This window comes from Zonotrichia leucophrys, chromosome 2 (genome assembly GCF_028769735.1).
Source record: "Zonotrichia leucophrys gambelii isolate GWCS_2022_RI chromosome 2, RI_Zleu_2.0, whole genome shotgun sequence".
NCBI lineage: Eukaryota > Metazoa > Chordata > Aves > Passeriformes > Passerellidae > Zonotrichia > Zonotrichia leucophrys.
In genome coordinates, this window is record NC_088171.1 from 131,243,272 (window position 1) to 131,262,883 (window position 19,612).

General features: G+C 40.6%; 1 protein-coding gene across 2 annotated transcripts in view; it reads right to left on the minus strand.

The window, feature by feature from the left end:
- The window catches only part of CPQ (carboxypeptidase Q), a 147,174-nt gene that overhangs the window by 114,951 nt on the left and 12,611 nt on the right, over nt 1-19,612 (minus strand). Inside the window, exons 1-3 of one of the 2 annotated variants that reach the window (XM_064706454.1) lie at nt 14,821-14,979; nt 13,951-14,408; nt 1,725-1,932 (exon numbers count right to left, since the gene is read on the minus strand). In XM_064706454.1, coding sequence (XP_064562524.1) covers nt 1,725-1,932; nt 13,951-14,377 — 635 coding nt within the window. In that variant the 5' untranslated portion in view covers nt 14,378-14,408; nt 14,821-14,979. Of the gene's footprint in view, nt 1-1,724; nt 1,933-13,950; nt 14,409-14,820; nt 14,980-19,612 lie in introns of those variants that run through there. The other variant, XM_064706455.1, reaches the window with a different exon arrangement.

A 19,612-nucleotide genomic window follows, 5' to 3' on the forward strand; every position in this document is an offset into this window, starting at 1 on the left:
GAGGCAGCACTGCGGTGTTTTACCCCAGAGATACTTTGGCTGGCGGCAGAGTGCAGCGGGGCACAAGACAGGACTCCGTTCTCCTCAGGAGAGAGCTTCTGGCGATGGTGAAGAGAAGGAAGGAGTGGATTCTGCTAGAAGGTTGCCAGATGTTTATTCCATGAGTACAGAGATGTCTGCACTGGGCACTGCTGCTAACAGAATGCCGGCCGCATGGTCTCATTAACCTTATAAGCTCGGGGACAGGGGAAGGGGAGGAGACAGGTGAGTTACCAACCAGGTGAAGGGGGCAGGGTCTCAAGGGAGGATGACACTTAGACAGGCCAATGACCCCCAGGCCTGAGGAGCATCCTTTGAAATCGACGAATCACACGACGCCTTGCTGGCATGTTAGCCTGATTGACAGGGCACACTCAGCAAGGGGGCGAGGGGGCAGGGAGAGAGGCATAAGCACACCTGGGAAGGGACTCGGAAGTTTAAAACAGGACATTGCAACACACCACAACATTCAGGGACAGGTTAACTACTGCCAATGACTCCTCTCTGGGTAAAGAGTTACTGGGCAGGCAACTAGGGGGAGGAATAAAGGATCTGCATTGCTCTAAACATGTACTAGCCAAAGAAAGAATGTTACAAAATAGAGCACCTCTTGTATAAACTGTGTATCTTACATATTTTCTTATGTAAATGATTTTATTAACAGAGCTCTACAGTTCAAGCACTCAAGCTTTGTGTGTGGCATCAGTGATGCACTGCCAGTCCTGCTAAGGCTGCAGCTCAGGATGTGGGCAGGTGGATGGACCTGTCCTGATCCAGTCCTCAGTCCAGCTCTGCTGCCTGGGCCTGCCTGACCAGAGCTCCCATCACAGCCAGCAGGCTCCTACACAAAGATCACTGCAGGCATTAAGGTCACCAATAACAGTGTAAGATTTTAGAAATACTGGGTTAAAGGACAGTGTGCATCTGTCAGCATTCCACTATATGGCTGAACCCTTCTCCATTTCCTCTCTACTCCTCAACTAGTCTTTTTCACAATAGATAAGCATTTTAAGTGTAAGCTTTCAGACTTGGAAAAAACTCCCAGATAAAAAAGGAATTCTGTTACCAGCCAGAAAACGAAAATATATAATTTCAGTAACATAACACTACAGTGTTAAACAAATAATGTACTAAGAAATTGAAAACTATTTACATTTTTGAAAAATTCATTATTTCCACATACCTTACTTAAAAAGCAGTGTGAGAATTACAAACCTTGCTGCTAAAGAGTTCTAAATAATTATGTTCAAAGCAGACTACTCCTTTATCTAGTACAAGTCAGCCTTATGCTAGGAAAATTAACAATACATTGAAAACTGTACACGTACATTGTAGTCAAAAACACAGAAAGACCAGTTCATATATCACTGACAGGCTGTTGTCACCAAAGACATTTGGTTTTGGTTCTTCTCAGAATATTTATGGCAGCCTTGAGAATGCAGAAAGTTCTTTAAAACAAATATTATACAAAACTTGGATCTAGAGCAAAAAAAAAAAGAAAACATTCTGAAAGAATGACAAAGCACAGGGGAAAAGAACTATTGTGAAGCCAATAGTTTCAAAACCAAACACCCACTCATAACTGGCATGGTTTAAGTCACAGAGAACAAAAATTCCTGCCCAGAAATGACATGTCAGCTAACATTGAAATGTGAGTTGCAGGAAGAAAAGAGAAAAATGCTTACCTGTGAATAGAAAAAGAAGCAATAGACCTGATGAGGGATGCCACTGCTCCAACTTTAGCAGCTTCCACTGCTCCCTGTAACCTGTATTGCACAGTCTCACCATAACTGATGAAAGGTTGGTTGTAGACGACAATCTTCCCCTTGGCCTCCTGAGCTCGTTTGCGCAGTTCATCAAATGAGGCTACAACCATGACTTCTGCTGTAATTCCTGAAAGAAAGTATTACAGTGGTTTTAGCAATGCTTTCCTATAGCTCTCCTATGGCCACTTCTAGCAGACAGAAAAGCATGGACTGTGCAGCACTCAGGAAATCAGCGTTAGGTTTTATTCCTGAGGAAGGAAGATGATGTGAAATGCTACATCAGGGATCAGTACCAAACAGATGAGCTAGAACCCTGTGAACCATGCTATCAGGCTGGAATTAAAACACAACCTGAAGGGCAAGAAGGATACATGGGGAGAATTTTGCTCTCTGCAACAGCTTTAATGTCTTACTGTAATCATTTGTAGTACCAAAACATTTGCAAAAGCTACCTATGGGAACAATTTAAAAAAGATAGTAATCTTTTCATGGAAATGTTTTGATATGTTGCTTAACAACTTAGCTTAACATAAGACAGCTGGAAGCCCATCTTTTTAGACTGTAACTCCTATAAAATTATTTAATTAATAAATTAAATTAAATTAAAGCTCTGCAGTGTCAACAAATTTTGCAATGTGCTTAATAAAAAAAAATAATAATATCATCTTCATATTTAAATCAGGAGAATATAACAGTTCTATTGGATCTCCTTTGGGGAGTTTTTCTAGGAATCCACACTTCCCAGTTCATGATACAGAAAACACAGGCAGGTTCCTGTGCAGGACAATTCACACACATTAAGTTAGATCCCACCCCAATCTTTGTTTTTAATAGTTGGAATAGTTTTAAACTGCTGTATTATCTTACTTGAAAAAACAAAGAATGTTACATATAAGCCAGAGATTCCTTTTAACTTTTAAGGACATTAATTGAGGAACTATATTTCACAGCATTTGAGAAGTAATTCATTAAAATGACCACAATGCTGAAAATTCAATTTTGTTGATTGGTTACAGAGATAAGTAGAGACTGCTTAACAACACGGGCTGGTACTTTGCTTCTAAATATAGAAGAAGTAATGGATGTCTGAAATTTTTGTGTTGTACATTTCACCCAATAGTCACAAAATACATAAATGAAAGCTGAAACTAATAACAAATCTTCTAGCAAGTATTTGTCAGAATGAAGTGAAATTATCATGCTTTTAAGAACAAAATTATTCTCCTTTTTTTTCCAGTTGGTTGGTTGTTGATTTTTTGTATGTGAAATAAGAATTATTTAGAGGATTTCAAAGACTTGTATTTAAAGCCACTATAAACAAGAAAAACTCTTAGAAAAATAGGAAGGTAATTTCTCCCAGCATCAGTGTGTCCAGGCTCACGGCTTCTTTAAGATGAAATTACACTTCAAAACCTTAAAGAAACCGTTCCAGAAGTTTGGTTTCATTAGAATGTACCACTAAGAGTAGGACAGACATTTACTGCTACAACAAAAGTGAGTTTCAGCTACAAAAATAGCCTAGTGTGAGAGGGATCAAAATTTTAACTATTCAGATTCTTACCTTAACCTGTCAATGTTTTAGAAAGGCAAACCAAAGAATCACCTTCACATATTACTAGCTGCTGTTGGCAGGCAGGTGAGCATACTAGCAGACTCCAACTGCTCGTAATTAATGGCAGGTTCAGCCACCTAGCTAAGGAATCTCCCAGCAACAGGATAATTTTGGGTAGGAAACCATGCAACTGGAAATAAAGCCAGATATCTGCAAAATTTCATTTTCCACGAGAGAAGTTGTGGTTGATACTGCAATCTCTATTTCATTTTATCTCTCCCCAGTGCTCCACTTGGATCGTGCATCAGGCACTGGAAGGACACGTCTTGGTGACTGTCAAGGGAAACAAGGAGTGTAACTCTTCAGGGCATTACTGCATACATGAACAAACACCAGCTCTGCAAAGCTTTTTAGGAAAGCTAAACACAGCTAGTAAGTATGATTCCTAAGAAATAGGAATCATAATAATAATAATTCCTAAGAATTAGGAATTATATAATTCCTAATTATAATTCCTAAGAAATATGATGGTGAAATGAATTTATGGCCCTTCCTAGATGACAGGCATCAGGAGTTTGTACAGTGAGAATTACTGGAAATTTGTGCTAAGGGAAAGAACACAGAGTTGCAAATCCTAGCTCAGTATCTCTACCCTCAAATATCCCCAAAGAAGCTAAATAAAGCCGTCCTTTGATAAAATGAAGAAAACAAATGTTCTCTCTGCAAGTTTTACCATGTATACCAGCATGGTATACATAGAACATGAATTACACTACTTCCCATAACAATGTAAAACTTCACTCTTGTGTAGCTTCTGACTGATTCAATTACTCATTTGCATTTTAGTGCCATTTTATACCATCTCAGATTCTTTGACTGAAGTTACAAGAGCAATGTTTATCTTAAACAAATATGTGGACATACATACACAAATCACCCTTAAACCTTTTGTGCAAAAGGAGAAATAAAACAAAAATCCCAACAGTTTACCTGTTTAAGGAGAATGAGTTATTTCCTTTAGAAACTGGAAATGTTTCACCTTACTGAGCCTTTAAGCAAACTAGAAATCTACCCTAACATCTCCTACCAATTCAGTGCCTCATGGCTCTGCTTCCCATGGTACTGTCTCTTACACATATCATTACATTATTGGCTGTGTGTTATCGAACAGAATTTTTCAGAAACCCCATGTAAGGAGGGAGACAGATTTCCTGCTTACTTAAGCAAGATATAAAGATTATTAAACACACAGTCCAAGAGATGAATACAGAGCATTTGGGGAATTAGCAAAGTAAAGGGCATGAATCATAGAAAGCAGAATTTCAAACATGACCAACTTGGCTAAGTGAGTAAAGCTGAAGACTATTCATTTGATCTCATCACATGAAACATATTGTTGGGTTGGGTGAGTGAACAATAAATCTAGGTAGTACTATGGCTTCCCTCTCATTTCTCATATTAAACAGAAAATTGTATGCTATTCTTTCTGAGAATTAAGGTATAGGAAGGATATTAATGGTGGGAACAAGCAGGCAATTTTCACTTATCAACAAAATTTTATTTTACAAAGTCCTCTGTACACTGAAATGTGTGTTTCTATTTCAAAACTTGAATATGTCACAACTTTTGAGGAACATATTGCTAGTTGAAATAATAGTACGGTATGCATTAGCAATCTAAAATCTGTCACAGGCAGGATGAACACAAGACTGATTGTGTATATATATAAATTTTTATATATATATATATTTATATATTTTTTTTTTTTATATACACATGCACACACACATATATATAAAAGCACCCATAAATCAGCTGTGTGTAATACTGCTGTATAGAAGAAGTCTGATTCCTGGCATCAACAATTCTGTCTGGAGAGTCACCTCCTCACAGCTGTTCACCTCCCAGCAGTGAAGGAGTAGATTAGTTCAAAGGGGATTCCTCACAAGATAACTTCTCCCCAAGATGAACTGCAGACAGTACTTAAGTCATTTCAGTATCTAGAGATGTGCATCTGTATGTGTTAGTAACAGGTTTCAGTGAAGAGAAAGAAAAAAAGGAAAAAGAAAAACCCTATGATCAGACTTTTAGAAACTGGTGGATCTTCATTAAAACATCAATGAAATTTCATACAGAATACATTTTTACTTATCCCAGAAACACTCCATCCACAAGCACAAAGAAATTCAATCAAGTTAGTTATAATCTATTATTATATTAAAAGGATTTATATTTAGTAAACCCAGAAAGAAATATTACTTGCATACTGTTTAATCCTATTAGATACCAATTTCCTCATTACTTAACTATGGCCTTACTCTCTTCTTTTTTTCCCCCAGTCTCATTTTTGTCATTCAGGTAATAAAATCAGTACCTTGGAGATCCAGTTACAAAGCCAAATGCAGTCATCATTAATTTGACAATAAATTCTTTTCAATAGCAGCAAGCAAACAACTCATTCCTATGGACCTCCTAAACTTCATTTACTTCACACTAAAGTAAAAATTATGATTTCTTCTACAAATCACAGTATGGAACAGTGATGCTATTGACCCACATGCACTGAAGTTACCACTGTCAAATAAATAAACTGATAGGCAAGGCAATTTTTGCTGAAAACAACTAAAATACAGTAATTCTAAGCCTAGACAAGACAAATCTAGAAAAGAAGTATCAACACAAAAAGTCAACAACACATCTAATTGTTCTGACAACAGTGGAAATTCTGAAACTGGAGGAGATGTATCTGAAACATGTCCTGGCCTCTGTAGCCATGAGAGCAAAGAGGAGACAGGATGTAACCTCCCCATTCATCAGAACCAGGCATCAGGATATCAGGACAGGAAATCAAGACAGCTCACATGGTAGAGCAGGGGCAACAACACACCACAGCCACAGTGCCTGACTCCCACGTGCTGATTGCAGCCCTGCCTCACACACCAGCCACTCTCACACCTCATCTCCTGCAACATCCCAGATTTCTCTGTTTCTACTTCAGCTCTGCCCACAAAGCTAATTTAGCCCAGAGCTACTTCATCAGGTGTACTGTGTTCTATGCTGACCCTAGACACATGCAATCAGTAGCCCCAAGCTTTTCTTACCTTAGTCTGGCTATTCCCATTGTCCTTCAGACTTGAGCATCTCTCCAGATTAAAAGTAACATGCCCCTGTTTCTTTCAGACACAGCCCACAAGCACTGTCTGGTGCCCATTTGCAAGGTAGCTTCTTTCACAGAGCCTAGAATTTTTTTGCATGGGTCATATGATACAAAGGTAGGTAGGTAGGTAGGTAGGTAGGTAGGTATGTCTGGAGATAAGGCAGTTGTTGGGACAGGTCAAAGGAAAGAAGGTCGTGGGGAGTGGAGGGGAAATGCAAATATATGCTTCAAAGCTAAGTAAGATTAGGGACCTGGCATTAAATCCTTTTTTAAGTTCAACATCCTCTAAAATCAGCTCAGAAAACATTTTCCTCCTCAACTTCTAGCATACCACTCTTAAAAACATATTTTTTTCCAAAAACTCTCCAGGAATTCATTCAGCTTTCCTGCAATGCTCCACAAACTTCAACTAGATTTTTAGAAAAACAGACTCAAATTCTTTGTTTCTAATGACCTCATCCAATTAAGGTTTTGTGTCAGGCTGAAGCAAATGAAAGATTATTATCATCACTTTTTTTTTCCCCCCTCAAAAATTATTAGCATGTAATGAAAATCTGAAATATTCTAACACCTAGAAACACATTTGCTCTGTTCACACATATAAATATATACTAATATAATAATTATTATATGAAGAAAATACTAAATATTTTAAGGGAACTGTAGAATGAAGAAGAGGGTTTTATCAGGAAGAAGAATTCTGTAAAATATGAACAATACTTCTAGAAAATGTGACCTTCCTACTCTGTGGAACAGCCAAGAGAAACACTTCATGAAAATAAAATTACACAAGACAGTTATGAAAAAGGATATGAGGCTATTCAGCTCTGATGTTTTGCACAGAGACTAAACATATGGTACCATTCCTTAAGAACACAGAGAAAAATATACACCATATAATAGTTAGGGTTTTTTACAAATATGACTTAAAATTTCCAGCAAGTACTGGATCTCTTTAGAACAGTTTGGTTTCAATGACATGTAGCTTACTGCACAGCACAAATCCTAGGAGGAAATGGGTTTGTCCCCATCCCCAGCACAAAGCCTTGGATGCCAAAAGAGTGGGGCAACAGGTTAGGTGCTCCCAGGAGCAGCCCTGGACAGAGCACAGGCTTGCTATGCCATGTGTAGGGAGAATCAGACACCCAAAACTAAGATTCACAAAAACCAGTTCCTGAGGACACAGGTGCTCAAGGCAGGAAGAGCTGAGGACAACAATTTTCTCCTCAGTGAGCCAAAGGTGCCAGTCACTGCTGGCTATCCCTTGGGATGAAGGTAATGTGGCCATCCAGCTGCGTCTGCATACCCCACACATGTAGAAAATCATAATCAAATCCTGCCCTCAATAGCTTCAGTCTGGCCTTAACACCCTTGAGGTAACCACCTTCAATTCAGTGACACTGCAAAAAGACAAGACCAGAAAATTCACTTGTTTACCATTGGCAATCCACACAGTTCACCTGAACATTGGTTAAAGTAGCAACTGGAACCCATGTTCTCCCCAGACAGCATGTCCATCTCAAAGCCATGCAGATACTTCTACCCTCTAAATCTTTGAAATGCTACTGCACTAACTTCTAGCCCAGATGCTGGGCCACTGAACACCACAGTGTCTGATGTCCTTTACAAATGTCACCTTCTACATTCCATGAAAAACAGAAGCATAATTACCACAGTACAAGCAGTGCTACTCTAAGTAATAATAAACAATTCAGGCATGCAATACTGAGGCTCATGGTCTCAAGATGTCCATCAATAGCTCCTCACACATGAAAGAAGAGGAATCCAGTGAAGACAGGAGGGCTTTGCTGTGCACTGTGCTCTCATGTCTGTGACTCTCTCCAACCCCTGTTCTCAGCACTGAACCCCTCATCTAAGGGGTACCCAAGTCCCTTCAGAAGCATCTCTTCCAGGAGATCAGTGGTCATCCAAAATGCTGGCAACCTAAGGGTAAATCCTCTGATACACATTAAAAATATCTTTTTTTATTGGCCTTTTGTTTATCTAGCTGAATTCCCTAATCCACTTAACCACTGAGATAAAGAAGAGGATGGTCAACACTGGGGACAAAATGCATCAATGAGGACAGGAGCTGGACCACCTCTTTCAGCAGCATTCCTGATATAATAAAATGGTGGACCGACAGCAACAGCCCACACCAACAACTTCAAGACAACATGCATTATCCCCATTTTATACAGAACAGGCTGGAATTGCTTTCATATTATGTAATTGCAAAGCTCCTATCACCTATAAGAGCACAGCTGGAGCAAATGTTGACAGTTAAACAAAAAAAAAAAATCCCTTGAACACAAAAAATAGGAAAAAAGTCTGCCAATGGATCATTTTCATAGTTTTATTATTTCAGTTTTGCTGCAACCAACAGTATATAAAAACACAGAGACTGTTCCTTTTTTTTGAGGAGACATTTCAGGGCAGGCTGCTCTGAAGTTGGTTCTGCTTGTCAGTATTTCTTTAAAATTAAAGGGCATGGTCACCCATCAGGGTAAAAAAAGTGCATTTTAAAACACATGCAAAAAAATGAACTCTTTGATACTTTATGGTCAAACATCTGCTAAACTACCACTTTCCTTCAATTATGGGATTCTCAAAGCAACAATTATATTTGGGGGATATAATCAGTACCACCAGAAATCAACACAGTCTCTCTCTATATATATATCTATGTTTTGCCAATGTTGAAACACTGAAAATGAGACAATTGACTATGACTATGGTAAACTTCCAGTTTTCCAGTTCCCAAAACCAAGCACTTTCTATCATTCAATCCTGTTTGCTACCTAGGAATCCATTTCTTCAAGGTGATGACTATTTTCAGCCCCTGCTGATTTCTGGAAATCCAGGTCACTCTCTTTTATGTTTCTGCTCTCCCTGTCACTAAAGCGGGCAGTGAAGTGACTCCCTCCTTGTAAAGAGATCAAAGGAAGTGAAAACTTTCTCTTTGACCCAACACCTTCAAATCTTGGAACACACATGGAGACGGAGAATGTTGGAGGTTTTTCCTCTTCAATAGAAAAATCTAACCTTTTCTGTACTCTCCTTTTTTGCTGTGTAAATCAGATGGAATCTGGGAACTTGACATCCTGGCATATTTCCCAGTCATGAAGAAGAAAGTAGGATTTTATCCACAAGATCACAAGGTACTGAAAAGCCTCCTGCACATCATCCAACTGTTCTGTATCTGAGCCAAAGTGGGCAAATCTCATAAAATCGAATAAATGAGAAAAGCTCTGTGCACATCCCAGTAGGGTTTCAATGCCATAGGCATGAGTTAGAAGACCTGCAGGAAGAGACAGTCCTGGTATCCTGGAGTCAATAGACTGGCTTGGACTTCATAGCTAAAAATACTGCTACTATTTAGGGCTTCCTGTTCCTGCCCTGAAGCATTGCAGATTTTTTCTACACTTCCATGGTGTATGCTGAAATGGAAAGTAAGCAACCTCAGCATGTGCTCTAGCCATTGGGTTCCTCTTAGAAAACACTGGTTTGAATTTCCATGGACAGAAGGGAAATTAAACCCTGCATTTCCAACATCCAAAGCCAGGTGTCCTGGTTTAGGGCAAATTTGGGGGGAAACCTCTGAATGGAGTCTCTCTAGAAAGCAAATTCAAGTGGCTCCTCCCCCAACTGGTTCAGGAAAATATTTCCTTGGAGAAAAGTGGAAGATACTGTTTATTTAACAAGCAAAGTATTTACAAGCATTAAAAATTAATAATATTAAACAATAAAACCACTCACTGTTCTGAAGAGATGGCAAATTGAGAAAAGTCCTTGTCATGGGACTTGACTCAGCTTGCTCAGTCTCTTATCAGTCCCTCCTGCACTGGGGAATGCTGTGTCCCAACCCCTGATGGGCCACAGGTGTGAGCTCCCAGTGTTTTTCTGGGTTTTCAGTCCAGAGCAGGTTTCAACAGTTTCAAGAAAAAGAAAAAACACAGTCAGGGAACTTCTCTGCCTCAGCTAGCTAAAAAAAAAACCTAACTAAAAAGCAAAGAAGAGCTCTCACATTGTCTGTCCACGCTGCAGACAACAGTCCAGGAGCAGGAATGCAGAGGAGTGAGTGCAGTTTCTGAAAACAAACTGTGCTCTTCTTTTCCCCCTTCTTCACTCTCAGAACCAGTCTTAAAGGTGCAGAACTCAATATCCAGCACAAACAGAACACACAACTGGGGATACAGCATCATAAAGCAACCCCAAGGACACCAGGTTTCTAACTGCCCTTAGGCTACTGCTGTGGTAATGAAGAGCCCTCCTGAGCACCTTCTTGGGGTGCTGAGCTTCAGGAGGGGCTCTGAGAGAACCAAAGGACACCAAGTCCAGCACCAAGTTTTAAGCTTCTGCCAATGTCTCCTATTTTCTTAGCTTCTTGGGCCACAAGCCTGGGGCCAAATCATGGGAAGAGAGGAATACAGGACATAACTGAAAAGATGAAAAAGCAAGAAATGGTCTCCTGTACCTCCTGCTGGGATGGGGGAGTTAGCCCCTCTAATTTTAACCCCATTCAGAGACCTTAAAAGACAAGAAGTCCAATTCTGTCTCACAGGCATCAGTAGTGTCAAGGAAGGGATCTGTTTGGGCTGTACTGAGACAGTGGTTTGGAAACTGAGGGGTCTGGAACATATCCTGACAGGAACACTGACTTAAAACAAGTAGTAACTATCAAGCTAACAGCAAACAACTTCAGCAATCATCTGCACATTCCACTTTAGAGGCAAAGAATCATCATAGAGCCAACATCTGAAGGACAGCCTTCAGCCTTTAAAACATCCCTCTGCCAAAGCTCAGCACAGCAGCAGTAGATCTCCCTAGTTTGATCCCATGTAACAACAGTACTGTAACAACAGCATAACTGGCATCAGGCATCTCATATTGAGTTGCATTATTTAGATTACAAGAAGAGTCATAGCCCCGCAACTTCATGCCTAGAACAAGATGTATCAGAACTGCTGATAATCCCTCAATTAGGGAAATTGTTCAACTATTTCTGATGCCATTTAAGGCAGCCTTCTATTCCTTTTTATTAAGAATAAGGCACCGCGACAATCCTCAGAAGTGATAATGCAGTTTAATTTAATTTAATAATAATAAACACATTTTTTGTTCCATGCTTGGTATGAGTGAGAGTTTTAGGACAAGCACTTTTCCCAAAGCATGCCTTTGATTCCCTTGCCTGCAGAGGCTGGTGATGAGCAGCTCTTATGAGACATTTCCATCAGCCAGGAGGATGGTCCAGTGATGAGAACAAGAGCCAAGTGCTCACCAGGGACCAGCTACCCCACACAACCTTCCCAAGCACAAAAACCTGTCACAGTTTGCATACAGTGAGATGAGACCAGCAGAAATCAGAATAGGCACAAATGGTAGGAGAGTCAGAAGGTAAGTAATTTAATCAAAATTATTCCATGAAGTGTGAGAAATGCCCCAGTCTTTTGTGAGAGATCTCATTGCCATAAAGTCTTCTAGTACCAACACACATACCTCTTCAGAAACATGGCAGATCTCAGAGGAAAGTGAAATTGTGAGAAAGAATGATGTGGGGGTTTTGAACCAGCACTGGATAATACAATCATATCTTTCATGATACTGGATCTTTACAGATGAAACAGAAGGACATAATTAGCCTGAGTATTTTTAACATGTAAATTCAGTATATCACTAAAAAAAAAAAAGCAAACCTAGGAGTAAAACCAGGCAAGTGCAAGTAACTACACAAGTAAGAAAGAGAAGTGAAAAACAGACTTCTCAGGATGTGAAGATATTTGCCAAAATTAAATTGCAGGCTCTCTTTTCAGGTTCAGCAACAGTTCCTAAACACCAAAAAAGACCTTTTAATTTTAGCTTACTTTTTAGGAAGCTTGGAATAAGACTGGAAAGAATACAAAATAAGTTGTAGGCTTAAAATTTGCTCTAAATTTTCTCCTTTCAAAGCACTAAACCTTGCACATTTCATCGGACAAACAGATAGTAATGGTTCTAATTGCTTTGCATTTTAGGCATGTGTTTACCTCAATATAACAGAACTGTCTTAGATAAAATTCACAGCAGCAGTTTTGCAAACCAAGTATAATTTATTCCAAGCATATCTTAAACTACCCAGTTTTATTTGTTGCATTTTGACGAGCTATATATTTTTTCTAAACCCAACAGTTTTATATGTTGTTTCATTTCAAACAGAAAGCTTGCTATCAAGAAACTTTACAATTCATAAAAAACATTATGAGTATCATGTTACCTTTTGTTTCCTAAACTAAATTTATTTTCTCATAAAGGAATACAAATGCTTTTGAAGTGGTCTAGGAATAAGTATATTGTTTTTTATGGAGAGCAGTCACAGAAGAAGGTTCTCATCTGGTCTTTAAATAACAATCCTCCAAGCCTCACATCAATAAGTACAAATACAGAATCTTATAAATCATTTTGTTTGTAGGCAATCTAATATTTTGGGGTTTAAAAGATCAGAATCTTGTTAAGTGCAGCTAATGGTTATTCTTGCTCCTGAGTGACATATCACACATGATCATCTAAAAGGCAACACACAGTTCAGTGACAGGAAAGTGACAAAGTGAGCATGTAAACAGTGTGAACAGTGAGTTCCAAGCTGAGCATGAGACGGGGGAAGGGAAGGGAAGGGAAGGGAAGGGAAGGGAAGGGAAGGGAAGGGAAGGGAAGGGAAGGGAAGGGAAGGGAAGGGAAGGGAAGGGAAGGGAAGGGAAGGGAAGGGAAGGGAAAGGGAAGGGAAGGGAAGGGAAGGGGAAGGGAAAGGGAAGGGAAGGGAAGGAAGGGGAAGGGGAAGGGAGGGAAGGGAAGGGAAGGAAGGGAAGGGAAGGGAAGGGGAAGGGAAGGGAAGGGGAAGGAAGGGAAGGGGAAGGGAAGGGAAGGGAAGGGAAGGGAAGGGAAGGGAAGGGAAGGGAAGGGAAGGGCACACAGATACCAACTGCTATGTTTAGTGAGGGGCTTGAACTCTCCAAGCTCACCTCCTTTTCCTGCTGCCTTGCTTTTCACAGGAGTGAAGGGCTGAGCCTGGCAAAATAGGGCACATGAAGAGGAGGAGAAATCATGTGTCAACTTGACACCCCATGGAGAACTTTCTTCCTACCAACCACAATGGAGGACCAGAATCTTTGCAAATGATGTTCAGCAGTGTTAAAAAGAAAAAAAAAAAAAGGTATAAACTTAATGGAAAGTTCAGGAATCAACTCTAATTTTACAGCTCTGTTCAACCAGACTCTATTAACATAAACTGCACCAGCCACAACCATGTCATATAGAAAAGTCCTAGGAAAATAGCATCTTGTTTTGCAGAACTATTATAGCAAGAAGATAAGCACAGTTTGACCACTGAGAGAAGTAATCAGGGGTACAATACAGTTTCTCTTAAAAAGCAAGTCACATGTAATTCCAAAAGGAAGTGTTACCTTCTGGAGGAGTTGCAATACTGTTCCCAAGTCCCAAAATAGCAATGCTATGATTCCTTGGTTCCAGCATCACTGCAAACTCTTCTCCTCTTTCCCAGTGTGGCACTTTCACAGGCTCTAGATGCACATTTTCCAGCCCATCTTTCTGCAGGGCACTGAACATATATTTGATGGCTGCCTCTAAGTTTTTTGAACCACTGAGTCTAGGTCCTATGGTGTCAGCAAAAACTGCTAATCTTTCATAGGATCTATTCTGAGCCTTTCCATGAACAGCAAGATCAATAATAGCCTTAGCAATATCAGTATAGCCAGCTATCTCATTTTTAATGTCTTCAAATGACTTCAGGGAACTTCCATCTCTTCTCAAAGATTTCCCAGCATACTGGTGTAATAAATTCATGAGAAATATTAAGAATAAGTGCTTCATTTTTTCCTCTTTCTTCTTTTCCACAGATGGCCTGTTGGAGAGGAAAAAAAAATAAAAAAAAGAAAGTTAAAACAACCATATGCCTATCAGCAATACTTTTAGTTATTTGGATTGGCAGACAGAAATGAAATGAAAAGAAATTAGTTTATCATGAAAATGCTTTGATCAGAACTAGCAGAAAAGTAAACTCAACTTGAAAACAGAGTTATTGAAAGCAAATGAAAAAGATATTTAGACCACTGGACACAAACTTTGTGGTCTTTGGAAATATTCTTGGAATGCTGCATCTCTTTAAATAAACACATTCTTCAAAGCATCAAAACCCAGGGCTGCTCCCATGCAGGAGGAGTTTTGCATCTCCTTTCTTTTAGGAGCAGGACTTTTCAGAAGTGTCAAATCAAATGCCTTTACACAAAACATCCAGACAAAAACTTTTCTTATACCATTCATGAATAAAAGTTCTTCCAGATCTCCATCTTCATAATCAGAAAAGTACTTTCTATTGTACTAAAAAGATTTAAACTTTAGCTCCAGTGCCTCCAGTGACCTGGTTTTGGCTAGGATAGAGATAATTTTCTGCTTAGTAAGTGATACAGTGCTCTGGTTTGAATTCAGCATTAGAATAACATTGATAACACACTGATGTTTTGGTTGTTGCTAAGCAGTGCTTACCCTAAATCAAGGACTTTCCAGTGTCTCATGCTCTGTGAATGAGGAGCTGCACAAGAAGCTGGGAGGGAGCACAGCCAGGACAACTGACCTACACTGACCAAAGGGATATTCCATACCAAGCTGAGTACACAAACTGGGGGAGTTGACTGGAAGGGCCTGATCACTTCTCAGGGAAAGGCTGGGCATTGGTCAGCAGGTGGTAAGCAATTGGACTGTGCATCACTTGTTTTTCTTGGGCTTTTTTATTTTTTTATTGTTATCATCATTATTATTATTATTATAACACTTCACTTTTCATCTACTTAACTGTTCTTACCTAACTTCTTCTAACTGCCGGAAGCTTCCCACCATGTCTGGCAGAGCCAATGGTTGATGGCTCTGAAGATGGACATGCTGCTGGCCAAAACTGGGCCAATGAGAGAGGTTGGTAACACCTCTGTGATGACATACTTGAGAAGAAAATCCAAACAAAATCACAGGTTTTTTGCTCCTAATCAGAGAAGGAATGAGGGATGCAGAGATCCACCCACAGCCTGTGGGGATCCATGGGGGATGCAGAGATCCACCCACAGCCTGTGGGGATCCATGAGGGATGCAGAGATCCACCCACAGTCCATGGGGATCCATGAGGGATGCAGAGATCCACCCACAGCCCGTGGGGATCCATGAGGGATGCAGAGATCCACCCACAGCCCATGGGGATCCATGGGGGATGCAGAGATCCACCCACAGCCCATAAGGATCCATGGGGGATGCAGAGATCCACCCACAGCCCATGGGGATCCATGGGGGATGCAGAGATCCACCCACAGCCTGTAGGGATCCATGAGGGATGCAAAGATCCACCCACAGCCAGTGGGGAGGTGCCCATGCTGGAGCTGGTGGATCCCTGGAGGAGGCTGTGATCCAGTGGGTGATCTGGTGGAGAGAGCAGGCCCCTGCCCCAGGCTGGAGCAGCCTGTTCATGGAGGACAGCACCCCATGGAAAGAGCCCACACACCACAGCAGTTTTGGGAGGGCTGTGTGCCTGTGGGAGGGACTCACGGTGCAGCAGGTGGGGTTTGGCTGCTGCTCATGGGAGTGCACCCACACTGGAGAAGTTCATGGAGAGCTGTCTCCTGTGGGAGGGACTCCACAGCCTCACAGGGGATGGACTCCTCTCCCCAAGCAGCAGAAGAAAATCTCAGTGATGAACTGACCAAAACCCCCATGCCCTGTCTCCCTGTGCTGTCTGTGGGAAGGAGCAACCCAAACATTTATGAGAGCTTCTGATCAGCTCCCAAAAAGGAGGGATAATCGATCAGGCATGCACCCATAAGACACCATCTGAAACAGCCACCAGGCATGCACCCATAAGATGTCATGTGAAACACTGTCTGTGCAATGCAGAAATAAAACACAGAAAGAGTCAGAATACTAACCACATTTCCAGGATCCATAAACCACCAAAATTCAGAAACAAATAAACTAAAACACCCCAATGCCCACAAAAAAAAACCACTCATGCAATCATTTTGGAGTCACCAAGCCTAGATCATATGACAACCAACACAAACTGTCAGCTTTTCATAGACCTTTATGGGTCTTTTCATAAACAGCAATTTAAACAATAGCTTTAGCAATAGAGGAATACTAAGGTATTCTCCTTAACTATCCAAATGTCCCCTAAGTTTGAGATCAAGGAAGTAATAAGTTATTCACAGTGAAGCATCATTTTTTGCCAAATGACAAAAAATCGTCATTGATTTTATCTCTGAACGATAAATCTATCACAGAGATTTCTCTGCACAGACAAGGCAAAGATCTTACACAACCAGGAGCAGAAGACTTGGGTTATGTCAGGACACTGCCTGAGAACTGCAAAATGCCTTTTATAGTCTGAGTTACTGTTTATTTGTGGTTATACTACACAGAGAGTATTGGTGTATTTTTATTGCTATGCTCTGCACTTTCTTCATGTACTTTCCCTTAGCCAGTTAATTACATGCTCTTAGACATCCTCCTCTAGAGACATCAGTCATTTTCTCAGGATGACCATGCTTGTTCCCTGATTTTTGTGAAGTTCATCATGCACAAAGAAGCCAGCATAAAAATTGGATAAGTGCTGACTGGAGTAACACAATTCTGCAGACTGAGTTTCAAAAACCTAATGTCTGGGGGTCTGTTTGTTTAAGAGTTTGCAAAATCTACCAGAAAAGGCAGACACACTTAGCTGTTACGCAGAAGGCACAGAGGGATTATCTAAATAGCACTGGCCACCTCAAAGAGCCCCCAGCTACCAACTTCATGCATTTTTTTTTAAATGGACAGATGCGACTGCAGTTATCACATTTCCCTTAAATAAGACATGTTTTCTTTATTCTTCCTAGCCTCATTCAAAACCAGCAGCATCCACACTCCAAAGACTGCCCCAGAGGACCTGCATTTAAGAGATATACTTCTTCCAGGAATTTCCCACTCAACACTGAGAACAGATATGTTCCCATAACTTTTGTGGATGCAACACTTCTGTGTTGCACAGCATTTCACTGCCTCCATTGCATTGTAAGAGGAACACAACTAATTCAAACCCTGGTCAAGAACAAAAAAAAAGGAATGTAATTTATTGTGCTTTCCTTGAATACTCCAGCATAATCTGTTCAAAAGCAGCTATCTGAAATATTTCCCTGCTGGGTAAAATAACATCATACTCAGACTGCAATAGAGAATCACTCCACTGCTAGTCCAGGGAAAGAATTACACATCTGTTTTCCCAGTCTCTGCAACTTTATCACCCCAGTGAATCATCTAGCAAAGGAGATTACTTATTTTTCCACATCTAACTAGTTAAGACTCAGCAAATGAACCTCACAGTGCAAGTTGAATTAATAAAAAATAACAGGGCAATCAAAATTGTTCAATGTGTTTTATTGTCCATGAAGCAGAAAGAGAGCATCCAGCCATAGCAGTACCTGGATCCATACAGAAAGAAGGAAATGCTCTGAATATAGTTCACAGGAAGAGATATTTTTCCCTGCAAAATACTAGCAGAACATTTAGAAGGGAAAGTCTGGAGTGTGGAAGACCAAGTAGCACTTGTTGTACATATATGTACATATGTTGTAATTGTACATATATAAATCCATGGGGCCTCATGGGTTGCACCCACAAACATTGAGAGCTGGTTTCATTATGAGGCCACTCTTGTTACCTCACTCCTATCTTTGAGAAGGGCAAGAAATAAAATGAGCTACAATAAGAACTACAGACCAGTCAGCCTCACATCAAGCTCTGGCAAGCGGACAGGAGAAAAATCCTGAAAATTACTTTCACACACATGAAGGTCAAGAAGGTGACTCAGAATAGCTAGCATGGATTTACAAAGGGGAAATTGCATCATGAACGTGATGCTCATCTAGGACAAAATTGCTGGCTTGGTAGATGAGGACAGAGCAGTGGATTTGTTTCCCTTTTACATTAGTAAGGCAGTTGACAGTCTCCATAAAAGTCTCAGGGAAGGTGATGAAGTATAGGCTGGATGAGCAGTGAGGTGGATTGAAAATCAACTGAACAGCCAAGCTCAGAGGATTCTGAGTGACATCCAGCTGGCAGATGGTAGCTAGTGGTGATCCCTAAAAGTCCATACCTGGTCCAGAACTCTTATAAATCTCCATTAATAATCTAGATGCTTTGACAGAGTGTGGCTTCCAATGATGGGAAGTTGGGAGGAGTGGCTGTGTAGATGGTTGTGTGAAGAGGCAGGCAGGAACCTTACAAATTCAACAAGTCCTGTATCTGGGGAAGACTAACCCCCATGCACTAAGACAGGCTGGGGATACCCAGCTGGAAAGGAGTTGGCAGAGGATGAGTCCAAAACCTCATGTTGGCAAAGACCAGAGCCTGATGGGCTGCACATCAGGAGTGTTGCCAGCAGGCAGAGGGATGTGATCTTTCCCTCTAGTCAGCATTAGAGAAGCCAGATCTGGATTATTTCTTCATTCCTGGGCTTCCCAGTATGTGAAATGATGAGAGAGAGGTGGACATGCTGGAGAGTGAAACAAAGGGCCACAAAGATGTTTAAGGGACTGGAGTATCCAGTATCCCTATTAGGAGAGGTTGAGAAAGCTTTAACTGTTCAGTCTTGAGAAGAAAATATTATTTTCTTCTCCAGAAGGAGAGGGAGGGATTAATCAGCAGATAGAAACACCTGATGGGAGGGAACAAAGAAGACAGAGCCAGGCTCTTTCCAGTGGTGCCCACCAACAGAACAAGAGTCAATGGAAACAAACTGAAATATATTAAATTACACCGAAGGCACCTTTTAATTTTTTTTTATTTTTTTTTTAAGTGACGGTAGTCAAACACTGCAAGAGTTGGCCAAAGAGATGGTGTAGAAGTGTCCATACAGGGACATATTGCAAACCTGTCTAGGCATGGAATGTCATGATTGTCTAGGGCCTGGACAACCTGCTTCAGCTGACCGTGCTTAAAAAGGCACTCTGGACTAGAGCTCAAAAGATATCTTTCAAACCAGATGTGTAATTTGGAATATGAAAGGAGAGCAGAGACACAAGCTGAAAGGGT